This window comes from Drosophila arizonae, chromosome X (assembly GCF_054131065.1).
Source record: "Drosophila arizonae isolate 15081-1271.41 chromosome X, UAZ_ARI_1.0, whole genome shotgun sequence".
NCBI lineage: Eukaryota > Metazoa > Arthropoda > Insecta > Diptera > Drosophilidae > Drosophila > Drosophila arizonae.
Genome location: NC_142927.1, coordinates 8,711,730 through 8,734,111, shown reverse-complemented (window position 1 = coordinate 8,734,111; position 22,382 = coordinate 8,711,730). Strand labels below are relative to the sequence as shown.

At 42.8% G+C, this 22,382-nt stretch overlaps 3 protein-coding genes across 9 annotated transcripts; 2 read left to right on the top strand and 1 right to left on the bottom strand.

Annotated features, from left to right (window-relative positions):
- Positions 1–146: 146 nt before the first annotated feature.
- Positions 147–1,691, top strand: LOC108618549 (small ribosomal subunit protein uS11A). Of its 3 annotated transcripts, none has more exons than XM_018014609.2 (3): positions 147–300; positions 556–808; positions 873–1,691. In XM_018014609.2, exons 2-3 carry the CDS (start codon positions 572–574, stop codon positions 1,089–1,091), a joined length of 456 nt encoding a protein of 151 aa, XP_017870098.1. In that variant the 5' UTR covers positions 147–300; positions 556–571; the 3' UTR covers positions 1,092–1,691. The 3 variants fall into 3 exon arrangements, with proteins under 3 accessions (XP_017870098.1, XP_017870099.1, XP_089330690.1); XM_018014610.2 differs by having other exon boundaries at positions 226–370; XM_089474564.1 differs by having other exon boundaries at positions 266–808.
- Positions 1,692–2,544: 853 nt separating this feature from the next.
- Ubr3 (Ubr3 ubiquitin ligase) lies at positions 2,545–22,052 on the top strand. 4 transcript variants are annotated; one of them, XM_018014547.2, is made up of 11 exons: positions 2,545–3,466; positions 5,824–6,560; positions 6,623–6,851; positions 6,916–7,328; positions 7,394–7,552; positions 14,738–17,692; positions 18,471–18,891; positions 18,962–19,770; positions 19,962–20,093; positions 20,180–20,319; positions 20,387–22,052. In XM_018014547.2, the coding sequence occupies exons 1-11, from the start codon at positions 2,809–2,811 to the stop codon at positions 20,502–20,504; spliced, it is 6,771 nt and encodes a 2,256-aa protein (XP_017870036.2). In that variant the 5' UTR covers positions 2,545–2,808; the 3' UTR covers positions 20,505–22,052. The 4 variants fall into 4 exon arrangements, with proteins under 4 accessions (XP_017870036.2, XP_017870035.2, XP_089330646.1 ...); XM_018014546.2 differs by having other exon boundaries at positions 18,468–18,891; XM_089474520.1 differs by having other exon boundaries at positions 14,738–17,698.
- orion (chemokine-like protein orion) lies at positions 8,130–14,228 on the bottom strand. Of its 2 annotated transcripts, none has more exons than XM_018014575.2 (5): positions 13,666–14,228; positions 13,255–13,581; positions 9,334–10,052; positions 8,873–9,262; positions 8,130–8,804 (listed from the first exon to the last, which is right to left on the bottom strand). In XM_018014575.2, the coding sequence occupies exons 1-5, from the start codon at positions 13,951–13,953 to the stop codon at positions 8,510–8,512; spliced, it is 2,019 nt and encodes a 672-aa protein (XP_017870064.1). In that variant the 5' UTR covers positions 13,954–14,228; the 3' UTR covers positions 8,130–8,509. The 2 variants fall into 2 exon arrangements, with proteins under 2 accessions (XP_017870064.1, XP_017870065.1); XM_018014576.2 differs by lacking the exons at positions 13,255–13,581; positions 13,666–14,228 and adding exons at positions 10,689–10,853; positions 10,942–13,070.
- Positions 22,053–22,382: the final 330 nt, after the last annotated feature.

Sequence of the window (22,382 nt, the reverse complement as noted above, 5' to 3'; positions counted from 1 at the left end):
AATGCTGAATGCTAACTGCTTTCTCTTTCTTATCTATGTCAAAATATTAGCTGAAGTTAATTCTTTTTTGATACTATTAATATTAAATATAACTATATACAAATTTAACACACGTCCAGTTTTAATTCTGCAGCTCGACAAACATTTCAAAGGCAAAGGCGCGCTCGCATGCAGTAACAAAATACAGTAACAAATATATAAATATCGAATACTTATGGTATCGATGACTCAAACGATATCGATGGCGCGTGACATCTCTACAGTGCTGCTCTCTTTTCAAATATCCGGTTCACACAATTGGTTCGTTTCGCGAATTTCTCTTGCAATTTCGCATAGAAATAAGACTGTTCTCAAAGTTTTTGAAAAAAACGTAAACATAACACAAGTGATATATACAATTGCCTAACAAGAAAATCAATTACAAATCGTAGACGTGCCAAAATGACACAGATGTTGCAAAATTACATATTTGTTATTTTTTGTTTGTTTTGTTTTTTTTGTGCTGTTTGTTTGACAACAATCGAATAAACCGGTGATTGTGACTCTCTTCAACAGCAGTGGCTGAGACAAAATGGCGCCTCGTAAGGCAAAAGTTCAAAAGGAAGAAGTCCAAGTGCAGCTCGGCCCCCAGGTGCGCGACGGTGAGATCGTCTTTGGCGTCGCTCACATTTATGCTAGCTTTAACGACACGTTCGTGCACGTTACCGACTTGTCTGGCCGTGAGACAATCACCCGTGTCACCGGCGGCATGAAAGTCAAAGCCGATCGTGACGAAGCATCGCCCTACGCGGCAATGTTGGCAGCTCAGGTAAATTGATAGAAATGGATCAGATTATTTGTGGCATTTTTTAAATGTAACTTTTTGCTTTTAGGATGTCGCTGAGAAATGCAAATTACTCGGCATTACAGCTCTGCACATCAAATTGCGTGCAACTGGCGGCAACAAGACCAAAACGCCTGGGCCCGGTGCTCAATCTGCGCTGCGCGCTCTGGCACGTTCTTCCATGAAAATCGGTCGCATCGAGGATGTGACACCCATCCCGTCAGACTCAACGCGCAGGAAGGGTGGCCGTCGCGGTCGCCGTCTGTAAGGCAGCGGTCAGCTGTTCGTGCCGTGGATGCTGGAACTCTCAGTCGATATCGAGATGAATCGAATAAAAATAATAAGAAGCACTAACTTTAACATATAATACAAATAAATACATATTATATAGTAAATAGACAGTCCAAGCAAGATTTGTTCTTATGTAGATTTATTACCACTTGGGAAAGGGGGTGAGGGGCTGACAAGTGCCGAAATATGTTGCGAAATTGCGATTAGTTTAGTCGATAAGCTAATCGAACATATTATCGTAGGCATACTTTAAAGAGTTACTGACTAGAATTTACAAGAAAGTTGTGAACTTTCTTTTACCTATATATCTTATTTCCGGCATTTCAATTTAATTCAATTTAAATATTTTGGCAAAGTAAAATTTAACAGCTGTTCGATACTTAAATGGCACATTGTTTATCGATAACGAATCACTTGATTTGTCTGCAGTCTTCTTCTTGCTGTGCGTGCCAACGCATCGCTGTGACTGGCAGTTTTACAAGAACCACATAGCATTGAAGAGATAAAATTCACATACAGAGACTGTGTAATTTCAACACACAAGAGCAAGCGAAATCCAACGAAATCGAGCACGTTTGTAGGTACAACAAATTAAACGAATACAAATGAATTATTAAGCACGGGCTAGCGCTAACCGTAACGAGCAAAAGTAACTGATATTATAATTGGCAAGTTCATTGCACGAGTAATATATTTGGTTATATACATACATATATAAATATATATACATATACCTTTATATATATATGTGTGCGTTCGTTAGTTCGTTCGTGTGTGTGCCTAAAGGCGTGTGTAGTTGTGCAGTAAGCATGTGTGTGAATAAGAAATTTGCGAACTCGATAAAACATCGTGCAGATTGTTAAGTGGCAGTCCGACCTACGTTCAATATATATATATATATATATATATATATATATATATATATATATATATATATATATATATATTGATATATATGTACATACATATGTATGTGCACACAATGTATTCGTGTTTCTCCTGCCATAGCAGCGCATAAGCTCATAGGATGTTCATAGATAATAGTAGGTCGGGCAAGCAACGTCAAGAGGCAGAAACCGAAACAGAAGCTGAAGCAGAACCGGAGCAAGATGTGAGAAGCGGTTAAAACAAAAAAAATCTAAAACAGTAGTGAGTCAAGTGTTTTGGTGCTATTAAAATTCCCGTGTGTTTTCGTTTTGTATACTATTTGGTTTTTTTTTTTTTTTTTTTCGTAATCCCAGTGCACTAAAAATTTTAAAAATTTCTTTTATACCTATATATATATATTTATAGAAAAGAAAAAAAAAACAAAGATAAAGAAAAAAAATATCCCTAAAGCGATAGGCAGCATAAATTTTTTTTTTGTGGCATGTTTCAAGCCAAACACAAAAATCCCGCAGTGTAAAACGAGGCAACAGCAACAGCATAAGAAGAAGAACCAAAAAAGAAAACTTGTTTGAAACAAGCAAACGCCAAGACGAGAGACAACGACGACGAACAAGACGCTAAAAGGCAATTTAAACTCTGTGCCTGAGACGTGCCAAGCAAAGCAGAAACAGAAGCAACAACAGCAGCGGCAACGGCAGCAGCGGCATTTGCAGTCGTCTGCTTTTTCAGCCAAAGCGAAAAAAAAAAAGTATCAAACGCGATTGGCGATTAGCGATAGGCGATAACATAAAAAACAATATAGCAGCATGGACGAAGATGACAACATATCCAATGCTGATATAAGTATCGATGAGGAAGACGACGATGAGCCGGAACAACAGTCTCATCAGCATCCACAGCAACAAGAACAACATCCCCCTCCACAGCAGGATAACAACAGACGAAGAGCAGGCAATGAGGATCGCATCGACACTGACGAGCTTGAGGCGTATCCGCAGCAATTTCAGCTGGCTAATGTGGCCAGCAGCAGCAGCAGCACAAGCAGCAGCACCACAAGCGCCGACAGCGGCGGAGCGGCGCGCACTGGGGCCACCGACTCTGGTGCAACCGGCAATTCACCGTTCCACGATTGGGATACACAGCAGAGCAACGCACGCAGCAGTAATAGCAATGCCGGCAGCGGGCTAACAGCGAGTACGGATGAAATGAACGAAGGCGGTGCCGGGAATGCGGGTGCCAAGCCGAGCTTCTTCTTTAGCACATCATCGTTCATATTGCGTAGCCGCAAGGAGGTAGCCGCCCTAATCAATACAGAATGTTGCCGTGGCAGCCCGACGCCCGACTTGGATTCCATTATGGATACATTATTTAATCCTGGCACGCCCATCGACAATCCCGATAATATTGAGTGGATACGCTGGCTGATCGCTGGCGGTCGAACGCCCAAGGAATTTGTCAAAATTGGTAAGTACACAATGAGCCAAAGAGAAAGAGAGGAAACGAAAGAGTGCGCGCGTCATAACAAAGTTGTCAAAATTGTTAGTTCAATTTATCGATAAATCTCGCTAGCGATGTTTGTATCGTTAACACCAGGGCTAAGCCAGCTGATCGGCCAAGTCATTGCCCCTGAAATTGGCTCCGTGTTAGTGCTTGCTGTTAGTGTGCGCTCGCGTATGTGTGTGTGTGTAGGGCATGGTATATGGCACGCAAGTAAAAGCAAGGTGCAAGCAGCGTGACAGTGCAACGCCATGGTAACAAAAAACAACACAATCAAATTATATATTACATATATATGAACATAGAGCCTAATCAAACAGAAACACATATATATATATATATATATACAATCACAGTAAGAGGCATTTACATTCGTTAACTTGAGCCTATTTAGCACACATTTAATCTGGCAGCATTATCTATTTACATTGTGCCAGGCAGAGTGCGTCGCGAACATTGGCAACCCCCAGATGGCCGTCGCTGTCCCACTTGTCACACGCACACACACGCACATGGCTAGCTGTTGCACCTTGTGCCTGTCAGCTGTTGTTCGGCTTGCCTTGCGTAATGCTTCCGCAGCAGCCATCCAAATAAACGCATCTGCGTGTGTGCGAAAAATGCGATTGAGTGGTCACCCTTGTTGAAGAGAGCGGTTGTTTTGCTCTCTTTTTCAAATGTTTTTTTTTTTTTGTTTTTTTTTTTTTTTTGCGCTTTAATTTAGCAAGACGCTTGATTATATGTATGTGTGTGAGTGTATGTGCAAATAAGAAAATCATTTCAAACAATTGCAAAATTGCAAATGAAAACGCTACGTGCTAGTGCCATGGAAACAGACATACACTCGGTAATATCTCTACACGCACACACACATATGAAAGGTGGTACACTGGGAAAAGTTTATTGACCGTCATTGTTGTTGATTTGACAATTGTGTTGACACGCCATGTTTCATGCACAGTGCAGGCAGTACATGAGATACTGAGCGAAAGCTATGTATGCTCATAAATATTACACACACAATTTCACATTGCAAATGCCGGCTTTCGAACCACAGTGCAATCTGCATACATTTCTTGTTCGCTCGCGCACTCGCTCTTGTTCTACTTTTTCATTATACTACTCTCTTTTGGGCCTTGCAATTGCTTGTTGACCGACCGTTATTGTTGTTGCCACATGCTAACATACATACATATATAAGCATGTGTATGTGTGCAGTATAAATTGCATTTGCTCATTCAATTTGCTGAAAGAAATACTAAAATCATCAAATGGCTATTTAATCGAACTTTGTCAACAAAAAAAAAAAAAAAAGAGAAAAGACATGGCATCAAGTGGGAATGGGGTGGGGCATACGCAGAGTTGCACAGCGACTTGTCGATCGCCATTGCCAGACTATTTTACAAAATTGTCAATCAATTTTACAGCTTTGCTGCCGTTGTTTGTGTTGTTATTGTTGCATTGCCCTTTTTCGATTGTTTGCCTTCCGATTTACGTTTAACCTTTTTTTTGCCTAGGCCCAGCCGAAGACAAGTCACGCAACACATTATATATGCCAAACAGCAATGAGTGCATCATATTTATTTTTGGAATTTAATTAAATCAATAAAAAGAGCGTATCAACAGCGGCAACAACATCAACAACAGGCGGTTTTACGTCTCTGGGCGTGATCAAGCTATGCAAAATATGCTATCGTGACCAGTGCTGGCAGTTGTTGGCTAAAAACAGGCTAGTTTCAGAGGACTATATGCATAATTGTGTATATCAAATAAATTTTAGTTTTATTATAACTTGAATACTGAATAATAAAAAATAATGAAAGCCACAATTAAGTGAAAAAAAAAACAGTATATTGCTTTTAGTTGAATGAAAAAAAGCTAAATCGTTTGAACAGATTATTTTGACAACACGTACTTCAGCTTACGATAGGTACCAAAACAAACTATGCAAACATCGATAACGCATATGAAAGCCGCATTTCTATTTGAAAATTCTGATAAAGAATTCAATGAAATTTCATATGCAAACAAAAAAGCTTTCGCGTAGACTATCGCATGGAATATCGTACTATTGCAAATCGATAATAATAACCGCTTTTGAAGCGTTATAATTCAAATGCACAAATATCGCTGTATTGAAGTAACTAAGTCGACTTTGTCATTTCAATTAGGACAGTTGTCAGTGTCGAAGTGTAATATTTCAAGCGAGCAACATCGCTCACATTGCTAGCATCGGTCACTTCTAAAAAAAAAAAAAAATAAATAAGTACTTTATTCGAATTCAATATTCATTACTTGCATTAACTAATTAAAGATGTCCTCTCCAGTTCGCAGCTATGATAATCATGCCAAATGCGGCCTGGTCTGGGTGCCCCATGTGGTGGCATATCGCTGTCGCACCTGCGGCATCTCGCCCTGCATGTCCATATGTCGGGATTGCTTCAAGAAGGGCAATCATAACAACCATGACTTCAACATGTTCTTGTCGCAGGCAGGCGGCGCCTGCGATTGCGGCGATACATCGGTGATGAAGGCTGAGGGATTCTGCAGTGATCATGGCATCAATAATCGTGTCAACCGGGAACCAGTCCCCAATAATCTATTGGCCGTGGCGGAGGCGATTATGCCAAAGCTGCTGTTCCGGCTGCTGCAGCATTTTCGGGAGCACAGCGATGCCTCACTGCAGGCGCACTCCATCACCTCGTATTCGTGCGAGGCCTTCGCCAATATGCTAATCGACTTGAACAACATGGGCGAAATTATGCGCAAAGTGATGACCCGCACGCTAATCAATCCCGATGTCTATTCATATTTTATGGAAACACCTTGTCAGGATACGCGCAACGGACGCTTTCTGAAGGCCAACCGTGAGAAATATGAAGATGCAGTCAATCGGTTCCCCAATCCCGAGCCACCCGATGAGTATCGCGATTTGCCAGCTTTGGGCAAGAAGCTGGTGCATACAACACTACTCGAGGAATTCATATTTTGGACATTCAAGTTTGAATTCCCGCAAACGTTGGTCTGCTTTCTGCTCAACATGTTGCCCGATCAGGATTACAAGGTGAACACATAGATCCCTGCGTGCAGTTTGCAATTTTCATATAATAATTTGTATAATTTTAGGAACATCTGACGCGTACATTTGTGATGCACTACAGTCGCATTCCATCGGTGCTTGAAATGTCCAGGGATCCGGATACGCTTAGCAACCGGGTTGTCCATATGAGCGTGCAGCTATTCTCCAACGAGAGCCTGGCCCTTAAAATGGTCAACGAGCTGTCGCTGTTACATGTGATGATAATCAGTTTAAAACTGATGATGTCCAAGATACTCATACAAAATACGCTGCACGGTAATGCAATCAATGAATCAATCACAATCAATCAAATTACTCATTCTGTATTTGTTTTTTACAGATCCCGCAAAGAATTTTCACTTTGTGATCGATTGTACGCGTCAGGTGATGAAGGATCATTGCTATTGGCCACTCGTATCGGACTTTAACAATGTCCTCTCGCACGAATCAGTCGCATTGGTCTTTCTGCGCGACGATAATCTCATTGATATGTGGTTTCAGTTCCTGCAAATGTTGCAGGGCATGAATGTGAATGTCAGAGAAACGGCATCGCATGTGGAGTTCGAGCCGAATAGCTATTATGCGGCATTCTCGTGTGAACTGGAGGCCAGTGCCTATCCCATGTGGTCCATCATATCTCATCTGCAGGATGGCACACATGCCCACCTCGCCAAAAAGATCATCAACTACTGTGTGACAACGCTGCACGAATGGCTAGACTCGATCTACTTCAGGGAGCCCAAATTGTCGCTGGTACAATCCCATTACAATTATTTAACTGTATTGCCTATATGCCTATAATTCTGTTATATTTGTAGGAGGAAATGATGCAGGCCTCGTTTCATTTTCCGCTGCATCGATATCTAGCCGCCTTTGTCTGTCAAGCCGTCACCAAAATGGGCATCAGCCTCAGCGATGTGCTGCCCTCACGTCCCGACATTTTGCCCTTGCTAATGATACATCCATTGCGTGTGCAGGTGAGTTATACTATTCCAATATATATCTATATGTCTATTTAGCCTGTAAGCAGCATTGTATCAACTGTTTTGAACTGTTTCACTGCTGGCTTCAATCCTCAAATATTTCTCAAATACAAATCAAAATGAGATATGCCACATCACATATACATATCTATGTCTGTCTTTTTTCAATTTCAATGTTTGTTGTTATATTGTTAACTCGATGTTTAAAGATACATTTTGTCTCAATCATTTTTAAACTTTTCTATATTTTAGAAAGAGACTATCACTACTCCATTACGTCTTTGAGTGGCTGATGATTTTATATTTATAATTTATAAAGATTTGTTCTCGTTAGCCCGGATAGCGGATAGCGGATAGCTTCTGTATCCACTTTTAACTTTTCTATTTCTATGTTTGTCCAATATGCAACAACTTTATATCATCGTTATCTATCAAATCCGATAGCTTCTATATACATTTTGAGCTTTTCTATATTTCTAGTTAGACCAAAATGTCTTTGAGTAACCGACAATTATTTTCATAGCTATCGGAAACTAACGATTTCTATTATATAAATGCAAAAACGGTTGAATTGTTTGTTTTTCTATTTTGTTTTTGTTTTTTTTTTTTTTTTATTATTATTAGTTACATACGCCTATATTTTGTATGCCAATAGGTAACGTGTATTTTGTTTATAACTAAAAATTTCAATTTCAAGTTTGTTTCTTTTTGTGTTTCATACCTGTCAGTAGATTTTTTTGTATCGATAAGCAGCAATTAGATGTACAGCTACATATATATCTGTATGTTTATATATATATATATATATATATATATATATATATATATATATATATATATATATATATATATATATATATATATATATATATATACGTATGCATAGAAAACTATAATTATATTATATGAGAGACGTGTTGTTGTTCTACAATATCATCGAACAATCAGTATCTAGTTAATGGTTTTTGGCACCTGCACATGCGGCGTAAAGTCGTAGGTGATAATTTTGGGTGCCAGAAAGCCACCATAGCCGGGACGTCCCTTATAGTAGAGGCCGATGCCGGCTAATGGCACCGGCGGCTGTGACACAACATCCTGTATATCCAAAAATGGGACAGTGCTCTGCGCCGCATCCTTGTCCATGCCCGAATTGACAAATTCGATGTATTGATTGTGCTTGGATATTGGTATCGAGGTGACCACCGATCTCGTGGGCACGTCAGCATTGTAGATGTTTATCTTTTGTCTGTCATGGAGAGAGAAAGTTGTGTTAATTGACAAATGATTTGGATATTTGTGCAATGCCTGACTCACCTGCGTTCACCGCTAACATCGGTATTGTCATTCGATTGCCAAACGCTATTCACTTCCGGCTGTATGAGTTCACCCTTCGTGAAATCGAATTCAGTGAGCCGCGCCTCCAGATTCAAATGGGCGCCAAGGACACGGAAACGCAGTCCGGTGACCACAAAACTATAGTCATCTGTTTTCATGATGTCATCCAGATCAATGGAACGACTCTCATAGCTCAGCGTGTGGTAGTCAATGCCCTTGGCAACATTTCGATCATAGATTTTGTATTCATCGACGGGCTTCCAAGACAAGGTTGACTCATTGATGGCGCCACGTGGCAGCAGTTGACCCTCCTGGATCTGCAGATGGAACACACGATTCCGTTTCACAAAACGCAGGCCGGTAACAACGCTGTGGGCAGCCAACAAATGAATTTGTTAAATATATATATCAAAGATTTATATATGAATTACTTCACTCACTTGTTCTTCTTGATATCCGCCACGGATTCGCGCAGATTAAAGAAACGATCAGACTTCAAGCCCTGCTCGTCGCACAGACAGAAACAGTAGCTGCAATGCCAGAAGAGATAACGCCACCAGCTGTCCACCTTGGTGGTGCCTCGCACACACCTCTGACGCCTTCCGAGCACACGTCCATTCTCGTACTCGACATACTCGTAGCGACGTGTGCTATTCCCTGCCGCCGGGCACACCCACATATCAGAGTCAACGAACTGGCAGTTGTAGAGGCGACCCGTGCACTTGGGCTGTCGCGAGCAAAAGTATTCCTTGAAGCAGCCCTCGCTACGCGTCGACTGATAGAAGGAGCATGTCTCGCGGCATGTCTCATCCGCATTCAGATCCACCTCGTTCTCAATGTATCCCTGCAGCAGGCGTGTCACCTCATCGTATGTTTTGTTTAGTACAAAACGGTCGGGATCACAGCGCCAGACAATACGATCGGAACGGCGCATCACCTCTTTAAGTAGCTTTAGTGTTCGCTCTGTGCGCTTCTCATAGTCGCGACGCATTAGTTCCGCCTCCTGTGAGAAATTGCCACGCCCATAGACGCGCAGCATCATCCATGAGAATTCCATCATGGTGTAGCCCTTCAGTTCGGTCAGTGCGATGTCTGTGTACAGTGAATACACAAATTGTTGGGCCGATTGCTTGGTGTGGCACATTTCATCGGCGGACACCTGAAAATTGCAAATGTAATCAAAATAAATATGCATCTATATAGAAATATTTGCGGTATTCTGTTACGTGCACTCAATAATTGTTGCAATATCAATAGCACAGCTGAATTGTTATAAATTCCAATTATTTAGGAGAACACAAAAAAAAAAAAAAAAAAAAAAAAAAAAAAAAAAAAAAAAAACATTCGCTCTCTTCTCTCGCTATCTCGCTCATTTTCGCTTTAAAGTCGTGTTTACGTTATCGATAGCACATCTCAATTACAGTTATGACCTGCCATACGTTCCAATTAAAAAGCTGCAAAAGCTTTACTCTCTCCCAGTCTTCGTCTCACTCCCTCGCTCGTACGTTCGCATTTTGTTTTATTTACATTCTATGAAAAACAAAAACAAAACAAAAAAACAGTGCCATCATTCCATTTCCGCTGCTGTGGCTCTGCTGCTGCTATTGCGTGCTGCAGGGTGCAAACAAACCTAGGCAGTGGGGCTGCCCGACTGATAAGCGTATAAAAACACTTGTGAATGTGAGAGAGACGGAGATATTAAATAATTTGGCGTGTGATTTGATCTGTGTGCATGTGGTAGAGTGTGTGTGTGTGTTGGTTCCATTCTGGCAAATGCATTTACAAACTAACTAACCACCATGGCCCTGTAGTAAAGGGCTTGTTTGACCATATATTCCTCGATTGTTTGAAATATTTGCGACATCGAATAATGCTTATCGTTACGCAACACCGCCTCGGTTAAATCCAATACGGCGCGCTCCTCGAGTCCATCGCTTGAGACGGGTTTCATTAGGGTGTTCTGATAAGAATTAAGATTCGTTTTAAGATTATATAGATATGTGTGTTTTTAGTGAAATTGGCGATTCATTGGTATTTCATTGTGGTACCTTATAAAAGTCAAAGATACGATTCAGTTCAGCCAATTTCATCTCCAGTTGATTCCATTCGAAATGATGCATAATTTTATATTTATCACTCGCAAATTCACGGCCCATTTGACGCTTATTAATAAAGTTGCGATGCGAGTCGTAAACCTTGCGCAATTGTGTCTCCTTGTTGTTTTGGCTATTTGCCGTTTTGTTCAAATAAATCCAGAGCGCACGCTCCAAACTGAGATATTCGATGCGCAGGGCATCCACCTCAGTCATTGGAATCCGATGCATATACGCCGACTGCGCAGCAGCGCCAGCGCCAACAGAAATCAGCATCAGCATTAACAGCAGCAGCAACAACATTATCGTTGACATTGGGTTATTTCTCTTCTCCATGTCTGCTCTTTTACGCAGCACAATAATTGATGTGATTGACGGACTTCCAAGAATCGATAGAATATCTTTAGCCACTTTTCTGAATCGACTTCTTTCTTCTTTTTTATCTTATTGGTTTTATTACTTATATTACCAGCAAGCTGTAAATCGGCGTTGCCAGTCTTTTCGAACAAAGGCACCGACTTAGTTTTCAATGTGCATATGTATGTATGCATGCATGTGCATGCATAAATGTTGTCCGTTATAGTCGCCCTGCAGCCAGAAGTAATTCTCACACATTACACATATGCTGTGTAGTGTAATTTGTTAAATGCTTAATTTCAATTCAGTTTAGTTTACATTTGATTTGATTTTGCGATTTATTTTATTTTTTGCTGAACACTTTTAAGCTTTGTGTCGCTGCTGTTGCTGGTTGTTTAGCTACTGTTTGCTGCTTTCAGCCGCTCTGCTGACTTTTGTGAAACGCGTGCTGTATATGTGTATAAATATATGTACATGTGTGTGTGTGTGTGCACGTATGAGTGTGTATCGCTCGGCACATTCAGAATCAGAATTTACTCCCGCTCACTGTGTGCGCTCGTCGCTCCCTTGAGCCGCTTTCGAGTACTTTTTTGTATAATTTTTTTTTTTTTAGTTTTCGTATTGTATGGTTCTTGCCGTTTTACTATACATCTAGCGCTAGTCGGCATCGACGACGCTGAGCGTTCGTTAAAAAAATGAAACAAAAGTCTGAGAGCTTTGCGTTTTTCATTGTGTTGGCGGCCAGACATGGAGCGCTTTAAGCATTACACACACACACACAAGTGCAATTTTCGCATGCTGGTTTGAGTGAGTGCGAGAGCGCGAGCGCACTCTATTGGACGTTCTGCTAATTCTTACAGTATTTACGACACCAAAGGGGCGGAGTCGGGCAACAATGCACGATCAGCTGTTCGCACCTGTTCAATCTTAAATTAATATCGATAGTCGTGACGTCACATTTATATACTTTAGTACCACTATCAGCTGTATAGACGACAATTTACTCATTTTTCACTCTTTCTTCGGCTTCCCTGCACTGCTCTCTCGCGTACGCGCGCGTTCTCTCTTTGTATCTCTCTCGCTCTCTTCTGAGCCACCACCATGACATGCATTCAGAAACAACAAAGACATGCTGAAACGCTGTTGGGGGCAGCGCAGCTGCATTGCCCTATTCTCAAACAAGTCGCGTTTGCGTTTTCTTAATGTTTGTTTGTTTGCTTGTACGCATTGTTTACATTAGACGAGACCTTTGACCTCAGTATGTGTAGCTAAATAGAGGTTTACATCCATACGTATGTATGTATATGTGTGTTTTTGGTGGGTGTATGTCTCCGTATAAATGTCAGCTTTTGCAAATTTAACATGTTTTTTTTTTTGCAGCAGCTTCAGCACTGATTAAATAAATGAAATTTGCTGCTAATTCGTATGCGTGCGTTTGTAGTTGAGTATGTCGCACTGTGTGTGTGTGTGTGTGTGTGCGTGAGTGTGTGTGCGTGAGTGTGTGTGAGTGAAGTGTGGCTCATGTTTTGGCTTCGCTTTGTGTGTCTGTCCGTCCTCCCATTAAATTCCGTTGTTTCTGCTTGTGGATGAGTAATACATATGAATATTGAGTCGCGGCCGACGCGGTTCAAGTTATGGACTTTCTTTTGGGGTTGCCCAATTGGCAGAATAAAGAAGAATAAATAAACACAAAGGCAAAAGGCGAGAAACGTTTAGCAAGCTGGACCGGAAAGTCGAGTTCAATTGGATCCATTTCTGGGAACGTTTTAACGTCAACAACAGCAGCTAACTAACTAAACTAACCCAGCTCAATGCGATGAATCATTCATTCATCCATTCATCTCATGTAGGAAGTCAAATTCACATGCACAAGTGATATTTTTGAATTGGAATTTGCATCGTTTAGGTTACCTCATAGCTGGCCGCCAGTTGGGATAGCAAATTGCTCGATGATGAATTTATCTTCTCATCGTTGCCATTGCCCAGCAGCGTCAAGTGCAATCGCTCCATCAGATGATGCACCGAATAGGCATTGGGCGAAACGGTCCATTCAGCGAATGTGATCAGTGTGCTCATCTCTAGCTTATCCTTGTGGGTCTCGTAGTTTTGCATTTGCTGATAGCGCGACGAGATGCGATTCATCGTATCCGATATTTCATTCATTTTTGCCATTAACGGTACATTCCGACTAATGAAGTTGTTAACGGACTCAATGGCCAGCGCCACATACTGCGAGTGCTGCAATGCAATAATTTTGTTGTATTAATTATTTCCAAATTAGTGTGCATTAAAAGTTGAGAGTTTAGTTCGGCCTTAACTCACCTGTGCCTCCGTCTCGTCAATCTGTCTGCTGACCTCCTTCAGACGCTGCAGCACTTTCCGCTGTTTTTCGCGCATCAGCGGAAATTCAATATTGGCCGCCAATGGCGACGATTGTACAATATCCCACGCCTTCAGCACGCCGGTGGTCACCTCCTTAACAATGTGTATAATATCCAATACATCCTCAATGACCGCCTCTGTTGGTGTCGGCTGGCCACCCAGCAGCAAAAGCAAGCTCAACCACAACGACAATGTTGCCCATTTCGCTTGAAACTGCAGCAGCTGCATGTTTGGGTTTATTTGTTGACTCGTTCAAGTTTAGATTACTATTTTATTTTTGCGACCAAAGCAGAAAACTGACACAAGAACGAACAAATAAACACGAACAAAACAACAACAGCAGCGACAGCGACAGCGAGAGCAATAGCAACAATCACAGTCTAACGACTACGGCTCACGCAACTGCGTCAGTTGAAAGGCAAAACGCGAATGGCGGCAAAGGCCGTCGCTTCTATCTGTGGCTGTCTGTGTGATGGCTGCTCTCGCCGTTAGCTTAGTTTGTATTGCTTGACTTCTTTTGCGTTGAAGACATTTTCTCTTTGTTGAATTTTTACAGTTGCATGCGGAGCAGCATAGGTCAACACATAAGTGCGAGTGAGCAAACAATAACGTACAAACAACAACAAACATGCGTATCGGCCGTTGCAGCGCTGCCACACTGTTTCAATACATGTTATTTTGAATGATTCGTTCAAATGCGCTCACTGTAGCGTATCGATAACAAGTTACAAAATATCGTTATGTTATTTAAATTCGAAACATTTCACCTGTTATGTTATCGACTTGAGTCGTTATGATTTCGATGAACGTCGCGACTTACAACACTGATTTCGTTTTGCTTGCTTATCGCGCGCTTATTGATATGTGAAAGGGGGACTCCTGTTTATTCTGCACATTTAAGAGGGCACTATATGGAAAATTGAAATATTTGATGAAAACTTGTAGCCACATAATAATTTTAATTATAAATAAAATGTCTTATTCCATTCTTGTTTATTTTCTTCTCTTTTAGAGCTTTTTCTACGAAATTCTTGCCGGGAAATGGGTGCGCAACGGGCTACAAATCAAAGGCCAAGCAATGACCTACATACAAGCGAACTTTTGCAATTCCATGGCCGACATGGATCTATTCTTTCTGCAAATTTGCGCTACAAATCTGTCGCAATACTTCTTTCTGCAGAATACGATTGAATTGTTCGATGTGGGTCAATGGCTGGAAACGGCGCCGCTGAAGCAACCACAAAAGCCGGAACAATCATCGATGCTCGAGGGTTTTCTCACATTCCTGGCTACCCTGGTAACGAGTCGCACCAATTTGGGCAACGATGAGGCGACCCAATGCATCATTGAGATTAGCGCCCTGTTGGCAACTGAAAACAAGACGCATTCACAGTTGCTTGAACTGATGCCCGAGCGTTCGGGCAATGTGCACACAAAGAACTTTGAGACGTTCCTCAAGAAGCTATCCGTGTACAAAGCACCATCGAGCGGGTCGGAGAATCTGGAACAGGGTCTCTTCACGCCCATCGATGAGGTGTGGGAGGAGTATTATGATCCATTGCATGTGCTGCTGCGCGCTGTCCATCGGCGTGACTTTCAATCGTCGCTGGATCGTTTCACCAACTATGTGAAGTCAAAGGATAAGATGCCAGCCAGTGGAAATCTGTGGCCACCATTTCGTTTGCCATTGCCGGTGGGCAGCGCATTCACCGATCCCTGCAGAATTCTCAACTCTCGCCTCTTCCATTCGACCATACTGTCGATCTTCTTCCGGGCCGTGCATACGCGAGATGTGTCCGAGCATCTGCTCGCCTTGGCTGTCTTTCTGCTCGAGATCGCCGTGGAGACGAGCAGCGATATAAATGCAGGAGGAGCAGGTGGCTCGTCGAACTCATTTGGCGGGCCGGTCGCCTCACCCGTTGCCATGGTCGAGTGTGAGCCGCAGCATAAATCTGGCTACTACTACGGCGGCAGCCGACGTGAGCCGCCCAAGCTCTTCCATTGCTATCCCACGGACAATCTCAGCTGCAATCTGCGCCATGTGGTGACAAAGGTTTCGCTCAAGTCGCGCGATCCACAAGTGACCACGTCTAGCTATCGCTCGAATCCGTTCTTCTCAGATCTGGACTTTGATGTCGATACGGGCGGTATGCGTATGATTGGCGACAGCTACGGCCTGGACGATCTCGACGAGACATCGGGCGCAATGAGCGTGGCACGCACGCAACAGCAGCGCGCCAATAATGCACTCACACGCATGCGCATGGAGGTGGCACTGGTGCCCGATCTGTCGGTGGTCGCCGAGACGGGCGTCGTATTGCTCCAGCCGGATGGTTCTGATAGCGATGGCCATGATGCGGCCATGGATATGAGTCCGGCAGGGGCTGAGTACCCACATTTCCCATTGCAACAGATAACGCTGCCCGAGAGCGGCATGGAAGTGGCCATAAGACGTGATCTCCTGCTTGCCGAGACGACGACGTCAGCGGCAGCAACGAACGACGTTCGTGATAGGGATAGAGATAGGGAGCGGGAGCGTGAACGGGATAGGGACAGGGACAGAGACAGAGACAGGGACAGGGACAGGGAGCGCGATCCGCGCCACACTGGCTCCACAAACACAACCAATGAAATGTTCTCACCCACAACGCCGACGGGCGGCATGCTGTTGCCCTTCCAGCGGGTGCGTCTGCCAGTGGCTGTGCCCAGCAGCAACATGGATGTGGTGCCATCGAATGCGTTGAGCAGCGGCGCTGTTGTCGGTGCCGGGGGTCGCATGACCTACGATCCAAGTGGCGGACGCAAGCGCACCGTCGACATTGCCATCGGTGGCCCCGCCAACAAGGATGAGCTGCATATAGACGAGAGCATATTGTCGCTGCTGCTCAAGCTGCACTCGCAGCTGAGCGGAAATTTGGACAGCTTCTCGCTCAGCGATGGCGGTGGCAGCAACAACAACAACAGCAGCGGCAGCAGCAGTAGCTCTGCTGCTTCATCCTTGCCCATGGATGTGGACTGCAATGAGGCGAGCACCTCGACGAGCACTGCGCTGGCCGAGCGCGGGCATAGTTTTAGCAGTAACTATAAGAACATTCAAGTGTCCAATTCGCGCATCGGCGACGGACCCTTCTTCATTGGGAATCTGCTGCGCAAGATCGCGACAAGGGATGAGCTGTGTGCGCAGAGCATCGATGATATACGGGCCCGCTTGTGGCCCAATCAGCGCGAGAAGCAGGCGGAGGCACGGGCACGCGAGACCAAGGAGAAGGAGGAGCGCCGCAAGAAGGCACGCGAGCGCCAACAGAAGATGATGCAGGACTTTGCCAACAAGCAGAAACAGTTTATGCAATCGGCCGCAGCGGCGGCCAACAATATGGACTTTGGGGCGGAGGATGAGGATGATGAGGCCATGTATGAGGAGCAGCCGAGGGAGAAGGAATACGACTGCATCATTTGCAATTGCACCACGCCCAGCACTGAAACGAATCCCATTGGCCTCGTCGTCCTGATCGAGTCCAGCGGCATCGTTGGCCATCGACGTCGCATCGCCGAACGTCTGCCCCTGCCCCTCAATGATGCGGACAAGGAGCGTTTGGCCCTGACCACACGATTGGCCACCGAATTCGCCCGGCGCACCGAGCTGCTTAGCCTCAAATTCGGCGACGAGTCGTGGTATCTATCGAATAACATGGCCTACGACAATGGCGTCCATGTGCAGTCGTGTGGCCATCATGTGCATCTCAGCTGCCTGGAGGCGTATCTGAAGACGCTCTATACGACGCAACGTCAGCCCGTGCAGGATCGTGGCGAATTCTATTGCCCTGTCTGTCGACAGCTATCCAATTCTGTGCTTCCACTCAGTCCACAGCTGGACAGGCCAACGCACCTCGTCCGCTCCGGCAATCAGCCGTTCGAGCAGCTAGTCGCCGATCTCACGGATCTGATCAAAGAGAACGAAACGATACCGGTAAATGTAAATAGTAAAATCTACATTCCTCATTCAGAAATATATATTTGTGCCGTTGTTATATCCCATATGGATGGTAAATGTATAACAGATCACAGTTAACAGCTTGGTAGTTAACATTGATAGGTTTGTTAACAGACAGACAGGGTATGGTTGATGTAAGAGAGAGTGAGAGAGAGAGCTGGAGAGTAAAAGTAAAGTAAAAGAAAGATAGGAAAATACGATAGATGGAGAGATTGAGAGGAGAGAAATAGAGAGATTGGGATGGATAGAGATTAAGAGATAGAGAGAGGGATAGTACGAGAGATAGTACGAGAGATAGATAGATACAGAGATAGAGGGTGGAATAGAAAGACAGATCTTTTTAACACCATCTATAAGGCAGGAAAGCAAAAAAAAAAACTGAAGAGAAAGACGGTTTCAGATAACGAAACAGAAAACAAGGAAACCGTTTTTCACATCGCTGTTAACATCATCTTTTACAAGTGGTAGGCAAATAGATAAATATTCAGATAAAGAAGAAGCAGGAGCAAAGAGTGTAGATTGATAAGGTTGCCTATCTCTGTTCTATTTTAGATAAATTAACCAAGATAAAAAGAGTTCTTTTGAAGAATCTAATGATTCCATTTCTAACATACGCTTAACAGAATATACGAATGAACTCAGCAAAATATATTATATATAAATAATATTATGATCATGAGCTAGAGGGAATATATGTATATGTAAATATAGAGAGTATTTGAATGTCATTTAATAATGTCATTCCCTAAAGCAGCCGACGAAACTAACAGAGGCCATGGGACATGCCATGGAGGTGATGACCAACATAGCGCAGCGCAAGGTCAAATCCACGAAGATCACGTTCCGGAAGCTGTTCATATTTGTGACATCGATAGCGCGCACCAATCTGGAGGCAGAGATAATACAGCGCGGCGGATCGCTGTGCTCCTCGAATGCGACGCGCTACAAGCCGAAGCGGGATTGCATTGTGCCACTGTTGCATGTGCTGTCGGTGCATGTGCGCGTTCTGGTCGAGTGGCCGCTGTGGAGCAGCTGGGCATCGCTGGCCGGTATGCCGGTGACCGACACCGAGCCATTGCCCACGCATTGCCGCGAGGTGATTCCCAGCCTGCTGGCCGATCCGATAGCGCTGTTGCTCAAATTCATATTGCTGGCGCCGCTGCATCTCGATCAGGGTAAGTTGAGGCGACATCTCCAGCTCGGCACTGAGGTCACTAAAAGACTTCTCTCTCTCTCTCTCGATAGATTACTTCACCTGCATGGTCAAGGTCATGTACAATCTGCTCTACTATCAGATTGTTGTGCAATTGTGCGTTACGCTCACCGAGCTCGAGTGCGATCACATTTTGGCCAATTACGGCGACGAAACGGCCCCAGCTGGCTCACCCACCACAGCAGCAGCAGCAGCAGCAGGAGCAACAGGAGCAACGGCAGCTGGAGCAGCGAGCAGCAGCAATCGTCGCAGCAGCAGCGCACGCTTTGGCCCCGCCCAGAGCTGTGCGGAGCTGGGCAGAGCGATGGCCCTGGTGCTGAATCAAACGAATCGCCTGACGCATCTGCGACGTGACAGCCTGCCCAGCACCAGTAGCAGCAGCAGCAGCAGCAGCAGCGGCGGCGGCAGCGGCAGCACAACAACAGCAGCTGGAGCAGCTGGCAACAGTAGTCAATCGGCATCTGAGCTCAATCTCAAGTCAATGGAGCTGCAGCTGCAGTCGTTGTGTTTGCCGTTCCTGCGCATTGCCGCGCTGCTGCGTCAGCATTTGTATAGGAACGAGATGCCAGAGATATCGGCGCCTGGGCTGGAGTTTGTGCGTTTGGTTTACTATTTGGAACTGGTCACCGATTCCATGGACTGGGATTGCTTCAATGCATCGAAGGGCCTGTGCTTTATACCCGGCACCGAGCACACCTTGCCGCAGTTCTGGTGCAAGCAGCTGATGGACGTCCATCCGCCCTCGGATACGGTGCGCGAGCTGATACTCATGAATCAACACTCGCTGTGGCAGCAGCCGCGTCTGCTCAAGCTGCCGCGCGAATACGAGCGTCTCTTTACGGTGAGTAGCTGCAGAGAGAAAGAGATAGAGTGAGAGAGTGAGGAGAGAGAGTTAACCAGTGAAATGTTAAGCTGCATTTCTTAATCAATTAACATGTCAGCTAACAGAAAGTTAACATGGCTCATGTTAGACATTATATAGACAATCTCTTTGGAATACGGTTTGAATTCATATTTACATTGTCTTTGCAGTACTATCATGAGCGTCCATGCCTCAACTGCTACAAGGTGCCGAAGGAGAGTTCCATTTGTTTGCTATGCGGCACAATTGTCTGCCTCAAGCAGAACTGCTGTGCGGAAAAGGAGTGCTGTGAAGCCGTGCGGGTATATATCCATATCCATAACTATCCATATCCGGTCTATGCAAATAGATATTGATTAAATCATTTGGCTTCTTTCATACTAATTAGCACACATTATCCTGTGGCGGCGGCATTGGCATCTTTCTGGTTGTCACCTCGACGTATATAATTGTCATCCGGGGACGACGTGCCTGCCTCTGGGGCTCACTCTATTTGGATGATTTCGATGAGGAAGATCGTGATCTCAAGTATGTGCCCACCTGCCTAATCCACTAGAGTTTCGAATGTAATTTGCTTGTTCCAATTTTGTTGCAGACGCGGCAAGCCGCTGTATCTGAGTCAAGATCGATTCGATTTGCTGGAATCTCAGTGGCTGTCACATAAATTTGCACACACAAAGCATACGTGGGTGTTCCATCGTGATCTCTTGTGAAACATGGAAGACCTATTGCGCAGCATACAGGAGCTGGTTGGCCAGATCTAAGCAGGAGAGAGACACACACAGCGAGGGAGCGAGCGAGGGAGAGAAAGACAGAATGAAATGATGCCAATCCGAAAGCCTGAATCGAGTCCTCGTCTCCACAACCTTCAACTACTTTCTTAGCCAAAGAAACGATGGTCTCTCATCAGCTTCCCATACACACACTCACTCACTCACACTCACACACACACACACACTACTATGTCTTAAAAAACGAAAAAAAACAAAAAAAATAGATGTGTCTCGCTTTAAACATACAAACAAATTTCTAGTTGCGCGTCACAGCCGGCGATGCCTATGATAAATGTGTCTATGTATATGTATATGTATGTATATGCATATGTATGTATGTATATATATATATGCATATACGGATGAGAAGCAGCAACAGATTTAGCTATGAGTCATATTTAATATATATAAACATACATACTATATAGCTATATATGTATGTGCATACATACATGTATATATATGTATGCATATAAATAAATATATATGTATATGTACATAGAGAGAAACTGAGATATTAAAGTCGCATTCATATAAAATATATATGTATATATATATATCATATATATATGTGTATTTGTGTATGTTGTATACACTTAACAAACATAAAATAAATGAAAAACAAACATAACAAAAAACAACAATAAATCAATGTATGAATAAAAACAAAAGACAAAAGAATAAGCTAACTATAAACTCTATTATATTATACTATATATATATATATACATATATATGTATATATGTATATAAATATATACTCGAACAGAAAACTCTAAAATATATTTAAACTCTACGACTTATATTGTTGAAATAATTATGCAACGTCTTTAGCTCTGATCCTACTATTGCACTCAGCCTGTAGATCAAGATGCTGATCATATATATACATATATGTATAGATATATATGATACCTTAATAAGTCTCGATATTTGGTTAGGTTTATTTAAGCTACACACACTGACACACACACTCACACTCACAGACAAACAGACAGACACAGACAACAAACAAAAACTTTGGCCTCATGAGTTTGTGCATGTAAAAAACGAAAACGAAAATTGAATTCACATATACATAGCTACAATACATACATATATATAATATATATGTACAACTCGAAAGATATTTACAAGAATATATGCAAACACATTTACAGTTATCAAATATTCCACAACAAATGTTAAACGAAAAGCGAATTGTGAGAATCGAGCATAGAAAATGATGATGAAGAGCGCTTAAGAAATATTTAAAAAATTTAACACCATATAAATTATATATATAAAAATTATATATATAAATTAAACTAAAATATTCATGATAAAAATTAAATATTAAAAGAATAAAACATCAAATGAATTGTGAAAACTGTTTGTGAATTTGTTATTAGTTTTAAATAATTGCAAGCTAACATTGTTTAATGTACAACTGTATAAACAAAAAAACTAAATGAAAAAAAAAAAAAAAAAACGGTAAACAAAAAACAACTGCAATTTTCTAATTCCAGGGTATACAATGAGTTTGGGACAGTTAACGCCTGCTGGCAATTAATTGTGTGCGCGTGATTTCCTATTCTAATTTTTTTTTTATCTCTAGATTTAAGCTAAGCAAAGTTGTCAATTCATTTAGTGTATTAATTAATTCATAAAATAGAACACAAACAAACTAAAACATTAATTATATTTAACAAAGGAAATGAGAGAGAAGTATATAAATTATGAAAAATATTCAAATAAAATCGTTTTTTTTTTTCCTTTTAAATTTGTGAGTTCCGGATTTTTTAGTTGCTGTTCTCGAAATTATTTAAACAAAACAAG